The 7,622-nt window shown below is 37.6% G+C and overlaps 1 protein-coding gene across 4 annotated transcripts in view; it reads left to right on the top strand.

Annotated features, from left to right (window-relative positions):
• The first annotated feature begins 1,702 nt into the window (after nucleotides 1-1,702).
• The window catches only part of brd2a (bromodomain containing 2a), a 15,082-nt gene continuing 9,162 nt past the window's right edge, over nucleotides 1,703-7,622 (top strand). The window contains exons 1-5 of one of the 4 annotated variants that reach the window (XM_016494471.1): nucleotides 1,703-2,316; nucleotides 3,189-3,795; nucleotides 6,308-6,602; nucleotides 6,766-6,903; nucleotides 7,076-7,220. In XM_016494471.1, coding sequence (XP_016349957.1) covers nucleotides 3,764-3,795; nucleotides 6,308-6,602; nucleotides 6,766-6,903; nucleotides 7,076-7,220 — 610 coding nt within the window. In that variant the 5' untranslated portion in view covers nucleotides 1,703-2,316; nucleotides 3,189-3,763. Of the gene's footprint in view, nucleotides 2,317-2,368; nucleotides 3,796-6,307; nucleotides 6,603-6,765; nucleotides 6,904-7,075; nucleotides 7,221-7,622 lie in introns of those variants that run through there. The other 3 variants (XM_016494473.1, XM_016494470.1, XM_016494472.1) reach the window with 3 other exon arrangements.

Below are 7,622 nucleotides of genomic sequence, written 5' to 3'. Positions count from 1 at the left end.
TATATTTTTTAGTAAGTAAAAGGCCTTTCAGTATATAATGCTAAAATATCCACCTTGTGGTACATGTGTCCCTTTTCTGTGAATTCTTAAATTATCTTTATAAAGTAAATGTAGAAATATCATTTATATAAATATTTCCAGATGAACATGTACTGGACTGAAGCACCTTAAATTATCAATGCATTATTTCTTAGAAAAATCATGTTAAATGTGAGTATAAAATATGACACATCATGAGGTACATTTATCTGTTCACTTCTCTGTCAACATTGCATTATATGTTTTGCTCCCCACAATAAAAACTACAGAGCTTTTATCATAAAATTAAGCATTTAAATATCATCTTACTAACACTTACTGACATTTATATGCATCTTATGTAAGTAGTCTGTAATATTATTTTAAGAATTTAATTGACTTACATTACAAACTATACGAATTTCATCTTACTTTTTGGTTGTATTAATGACATCTGCACTATATTGCATATTTTTGCTCAGTTTGGGCCTCTGAATTTAGGTGTTTTTTTTTTCTTGCTCAAGTATGAGCTCCATATAGACACTATTATACTATATGAGCCATAAAAGCCTGATGTATCAAATATGACATTTAAAAATTTTTTTTATTTTTTTTTTTAACATTTTATTTTTAGACATTTCTTTAAAGGTTCAATAAACTGTTCCATTAAAACACACACACACACACACACACACACACACACACACACATTAGGCTTTACAAACAAAGAATGCACAAGCATGTTAAAACATTGCAATGGAAAGGATATAAAGTACAGAAGTTAACTAGGATAAAATGGCCTTTTTTATATTTGACACCCCCATGGGCCCCACCTAAAACCAACCATTGAGCATTGCACGGTAAAAGTGTGTGCTTTCCTTCAGCGCAGTGTCTATTGCCAAGAAAGTCCAGCTATTAGAAAAAAGAAAGAGTGTGTGAGCGAGAGCCTCCATAGCAAGCGTTTCCCCTGCTGGCCAAGTTGCCTTGTGATGCTGAGTCAGACTGGGTTAGTGTCTGTGATCAGTAGTGTGGGACGAGTGACAGGCCAGGCTTGTGCTCTTCTAACAGATGTTGTTAGATGTAGTACAACATAGTCAAATAACTGTCTGGTAATTTTCAAATGTAATGTTTTAAAAAGAAGTCTCTGGAATGTTGCCAACTAAAGTATTGAGAAGCACAGAAGAATTCACAAATATATTTTTTTCTTGTCAAGATAGTTATTTATTTATTTTTAAATGGCAGTTTCAAAATGGTAAAGTAGATTTAAAAAATAGTAAAAAAAAGAAGAAAAAAAAAAATCAGTTAAAAGGACAATTATCTGATTCTTCCAAAATAAATAAAAAAAATAAAGTAGATAAAAAAATAATTAAATAAATTCTTAGTGGAAAAAAAAGCACACGTAATGTACCTTTATAAACTGGATAATGTACCCAGCAGATCTCTTATATTATCCCTTTGCGTATTATAATTATTAATGTTTGCTGTTAGCCTTTGCTGATCTCTCAATGATGCATCTGTGTAGTCAAACTTATTTCCAATTCCAATGTAGCTGTATTTTGTAATAAGTAAAAAATAAATAGTCGCATAACAAGTTTCCCGTTTTAGCTCACGGGTTTCGGCGGAAGGGAGTCGAGTGAAACTGCACATGCGCAGAGAGGATCACATTCAAAGAGCGATGAAAGCTATTGATTACAAGGATTTCTCCTGCTCCTAATAAACTTTTTGTTTTGCCACGCGTTTTACTAAACTGAATTCAAGTATTCAGAGCATTTGGAAAGGAGTCGAACGGAATCGGATTATATGATACAAGAAGATAATCTCGGTGCAAAAAAAAAAAAAGAATCAGGTTTAATTTTTGCGATGGTTTGCGAGACACGTGACCGGCTCCATCCAATCACGGCGCGGCAACGACAGCCATGTCTTCTTTGTTCTGGATCTAGCAACGTTGCTGACTAATTACAAGTTTACATTTTATTGTTTTTTAGAAGATCGGGTCTTTAATCGCTAGGGGATGCTCTCGTATGCAATGTGTCGTGAAAAGAACACGCGTTTTGGAGAATTCCTGCTTAAAACCGGTTTAAGCCCCGCGAGTAGTTTTGTGAGTTATCACGTGACTCTCCCTGCCCCCCCACTTCGACCCGAAGAAGAAGAAGAAGAAGTCGGACATGTTTGAGGGGAATGTGTTGAATAAAGAAACGTGGCTGAAGACGAGAAGAAAAGCGGGATTTTTCCAACAATGAGGAATTCGACATATTTTGTTTTTCATTTTTATTTTCAATTCACTTAATCTGGATAGAGGTATATGTTAAGAGATTTAGATAATTTTTTTAGAAAACAAAAAATAGTGTTAATAATTTAATTTAAATAATGTATAGACAACCACGAACAATTTGGCCAGTTTAGTGTTGTGTTTTGTTTTCCACAGTCGATGACATTGTTGAAAATCTGTAACCTTGGTAGTGGGGGATGGGCGGCAGTAACGTTATATTTAACTAAAAATCCGCTGTGCTAAACCCTTTTAATATAAAAAATCTGTAAGTTTTTATACCAGGTTAATATACTTTAACGCGTTTAACATGGCTTCTGGACAGAACATCTTTTTATCAGTGTGTTTCAAGTGTCCTCTACAAAATTAGTACGGCTGATGTGAAAACCTCACAAGATTTGTTAGTAATTATGGCCTTTTATTATAACAGGCAGAACATTTGAGCTGAATCAAACGCATTTTAGGTATTGTAGATGATTTTGGCTTTGGTAGCTAGAGCTCGGATCTTTTTTGTAGGATTTCGTCTAAATTCATAATGTAATTCGAGCATTTAAGTAATTTCTGATCAACTTTAGTGTGTTTTGTACATATTTTGTCCTTGCAATCGTGTTTTAGCCACTGTGTCGTCGTTTGAAGTGTCAAAGTTGCTGAGTCATGTTATGGAGGACACTCCTTGTAGGTCGACACAGATAAGGGCATCGCCTTTTTTGTTTGTTTGTTTTAATATGGGTCTGACTTCGCTATGTGTTACCTTACATTGGGTTAAAAGTCGAGTTTTTAATGATATAACATTGTTTTTGGCTCCTTTAGGCCTCGGGTTTGCTTTTTCCGTTTTTTTTGGGGGGTGTAGCAACATCACGAGGTTGCCTTCAGATATTTGATTTGATATTTTTGTGATTTTCAGGCAGTCGATGAGGAACGAAGGCGAGGTGAACAGTGCGTGTGTGTGCCGCAGTTGTCTGTTACACGTGACTAATCGGGCGAGCCAATGGCGTATTTCCAACCTGACCCGGATGATCGCGCCCTTAGTTTTGGCCAGCCAATCAGCGACGTCTGTTGACGTATCGCAAAACTCGAGAAACGCAGCGTTTCTGGAAATGTTACCGCATCTTTGTGTTTTTTAATTATTCGTGAAAATGTTTTGCTGAGTGTTGTTCTTATAACTAAAGCGGCGGCGTTGCTTAAACGAGTGATTTTTTTTGCGAAATAATCTGGTTTAAATCCAGAAATCGTGATGTGTGGGCGTGGCCTGTTTGACTGACAGATAGAGTGGCCAGTAGAATTCGCGTAGGCGTGTACTTATGGTGTTACATCAGCCAATGGCGCCTTCGATGGGTTTATAAAAAGTCGGGCGGAGCCTCAACGTCGCCATTTCATTGTATCTCCGAGCTGGAGGATAGAGGAAGTCAGAAAAACAAGGCCGCGAAACTCGGATATTCGAACGAAGCCGGTTTATAAACGGAATTCGGATCCATCCCGATGGAGACGGCCATTAGCCCGCCCTTTGACAGGTACCGATTGGACTAAATGACACTGCACTTGTTCTGTGAACGAAAATGTTGTTGGAATATAGTCTTAATTCGGCATCTTTCGGAATTATTTTATTTTAATCACTTGCGCCCTGCGATAACATCAAGCGAAACGCTGGAGTATTAAGACTGCATTGACTGTCGCTCTTTAATGGCAGTGATGCTGTTCATTTTTACAGCGTCAGTACGCGACTAACGTTAGTCTTCAAGTTTCCAAAGTCTGATTTTTTTAACGAGCAACTGCCCGCGTTTAGTGCGCAGGCGCGCTTTCGCTCCCAGAGTTATTTATTTACTGCTATTCTCTCGGTGTTCAGACTGTCACGTTTGAGCAACACAAAACCTATTTTTTCATATCTGAGACTTGTTTGAATTGTGTAACTGCATGTCTTTAGGGTGCGAACGGTAAGTTAGCATGATTGGCTAATGCTATAAGCGGCTGGTATCTTTTGATTCGTCATAGAGGTTGCCGACACTTTATTAGAAATGAATGCAGATTTGCTGTGGGTGATTATTAAGACTCGAAAGTGTGTTGTGAATTTTAAACTCACTGTTATGCAACGATCGAGTGTTAAAGCGAGCCTGTGGTTGTGAATTTGATCAGTAGATTATAATACAGACTGGCGTAATGAACCATGGTATTTCATTGGCATAATTATGTATAGATATAGGTCATAAGGCGGCGACTTGGCTTACGGAAACAAATAATGTGTCAGCGTCAGGTGTTTTATAAGTGGTTGTTATATTAATGTGATTTTCTGGCTTGCTTTGTGGCTCGTATGTTGACAAGTTTTAGTCATTCTGAAACGCGTCTTGTGTTGCGCTTCCGTCTCGTACCACGTGGACTTTTGTCAACATTTTACACTCTGAGCTGCAGCCTCTGATCACATCACGGCCTCTTTTAGTGGCGAGAGCCATTGATTTGTGAAATCTAATGGCACAACACTGAATAATTTGTGGGGTTGTTTCGCTTTTGGTTGCTTAGCAACGCGTGAAGCCTGCCATCTGCCCCCTCCCAACCAGCATGCAGAATAATTAGACCTATTATTTGTTCGTGTTTTTTTGTTTTTGTTTGTTTTCCCCCCAAACGTTGTTTGTATACTAACATTTTACTTAACTGAAAATAAAAGTTTTAAATGTGAACTGTTTGTGATTTTTGTATCATTTAGCATTTGCATATTTAACTCTTAAGTTGTTTAGAAAACATGCTTAATATGCTTTATCAAGATTTTAAGTTTAAAAATGTATCTTGAGATAATGTGTGATGGATTTACACCGGTCACAAAGTTCATTTCTCTAGGAGCAGCCTGTGTGCCTTGTGTATTTTTCAGTTTGTTAATTGACACTCAGTCAATACTGGGGCAGGTATGCAAACCTTCACTTACAGAAACTGTCTGGAAGGCATGAGATCAACCTTCTGCAGAATGAGTGAACACCCGCCTCAAGTGTTTTGTAGTCTAGTTCTGCACTAGAAGCTCCTGACACCAAAACGAAGGCCTTGTGTGTGTAAATACTTGGCAATAAAGCTCTTTCTGATTAAAATCGTATTATTAAAATGACCATACAAATGTTGCATCATTGTGCTATCCAGCGATCCTAATGTACACTGAGAATGATTCCCAAGAGGATGCACTTGTAATAAATTTGATGCTTCCAATTTATTCTCTTTAAAGTGTTGAACAGTTAGGCTTCAGAAGGTAAGTCTTGGGGAGGAAATTAGATTCTTCATATTATTAGCTTATAAAATATGAAGTCTTGTTTGTAAACTAAAATTACTTGGGGTAGTGCAATTTTACATAAGCAATTTGTAAGTATAAAATCCATAAAAATTCCTACATTTCTGTATACATGAGTTCAGAATTCATATTTGTTTTTAAAACCGTGATATTGTAAACGGCTATGATTCATTTCTATAAGTCATATCTGAGGTATTTTATGTGCATAAAATCAATTTAAATGAGAATACAGCAGTGAAATTCAACTGTGGGGTAATGCTCCTTTTTCTATTGAAACTGAAGAAAATAAGCCTTTGTTATATTTACTAACCATTTAATAATAAAATATTAGGGGTGAATCATTAGTGAAGTTAGTCCACTGGGCAGGAATAATTGATTTGTGATTCAGAATATTTATTTTGAGGCCTGTTTACTCATTGGCTAATTCCTCAGATAAACACAAACATGAGCTGATCTGGGTTATTAGGTCTGTTTAAGGCCCCGCCCCCAGTTTCCAGTAGGATAGTGGGTATCGGTTTGGAATGTGTCCTAGCGTAACTCACCCATGCCTGGACGCATAAACTGCTGAAGGGCCAGTTGTGTCTTCATGCTTGGTTCACATAAGCAAAACACACGATTAGTCATAGAGCTTGAGTCATGAGTCAAATGTGATTATGTTGACTTTTCATATTTCATCTCATATAGTCTATTATTAGTTATATCATTTGTTTATGACCTGTATTTTCTCTACATGACACACCCTCACCTTCCTGTCTCCACAGCTCTTTGGGCGGGGGCGACGGCATGCAGGGGGTCACCATGATGGAGCAGACCATCTCCACTCCCGGCAAGCGCATCCGCAAGCCGTCGCTGCTGTACGAAGGGTTTGAAGGACCTGCTCTGCCCCAGGTGCCTCAATTCGGACCCCCTCAACCCCCTGTCCGGGACCCCACTCGACTGGGCCGCATGACCAACCAACTGCAGTTCCTCCAGAAGGCTTTACAGAAGACGTTGTGGAGGCATCACTTCGCCTGGCCTTTCCATGAGCCGGTGGACGCTTCCAAGCTCAACCTGCCTGTAAGCTGGATCTTGTTCCAGAATGGACTGTTTGAGGGACTTGTTATTAGGCTCTGTGTTTAAATATATAACAAAATGGCATGTTATACCACAAGTAATGGGTCTAAACTCAAGCGTGTGTTTTTCTGACTTAATAATGAGTTCTATTTGTTATCTCATGCAGGATTATTACAAAATCATTAAACAGCCCATGGATATGGGGACTATCAAGAAAAGACTGGAAAACAATTATTACAGCAGTGCCAGCGAGTGCTTGCAGGATTTCAACACCATGTTTACCAACTGCTACATCTACAACAAGGTCAGTCAGTTCATTTGTGTTCAGGTGAAAAGTTCTATAAGCGTTGTTTTTTCAGAGCTTGGATTTATTTTGTTGTTCCATCAAGCTCAGGTCTTCTACCCAGGCTATTATGGAGCAATTACTCGCATCAGTAGTATCGTCATGTGATCTAAAAGTCGTCTGTTTATTACAGCCAACAGATGACATCGTCCTGATGGCTCAGTCTCTGGAGAAGGCTTTCCTGCAGAAGGTTGCACAGATGCCCCAAGAGGAAGAAGAGATTCCTGCACCTGTCCCGAGGGGCAAACAGGGCAAACCTAAAAAAGGCCACAAATCAAGTAAGAATGGGTTGAAAAACAGATGAACCTGAATAAATTGATGAAGAGAGCATTTGGATTTTCGTAGTCATGGTCTTGATAGCTACCTGGATATATATTTTTTATAAATCTAAATATAACTATATAACAATTTAGCATAAAATTAAATAAAAAAAACTATGTCATTAAAATAATTATTTTCAGACCTGGAAAAGTCGCAGAAGTTAACAAAACCCTAAAAAGTTGTGGATGTGGACATTTTTGGGGTACAGTTTTTATACATTTATTTTAATTTAAAATAAAATATCTATTACTCAAGAAATGTCCACAACTGAATTTCTGTGACTTTTTCAGGTCTGGAAATCACAATTTTTTTTTGTGATTTTATATAAATATATATATAAAATCACAAAAAAAAATTGT

The sequence above is a fragment of the Sinocyclocheilus anshuiensis genome, unplaced genomic scaffold (genome assembly GCF_001515605.1).
Source record: "Sinocyclocheilus anshuiensis isolate Anshui unplaced genomic scaffold, SAMN03320099.WGS_v1.1 scaffold1497, whole genome shotgun sequence".
Lineage (NCBI taxonomy): Eukaryota > Metazoa > Chordata > Actinopteri > Cypriniformes > Cyprinidae > Sinocyclocheilus > Sinocyclocheilus anshuiensis.
Note: the sequence above shows the minus strand (reverse complement) of the source record. Positions and strands in the feature narration are given on the sequence as shown.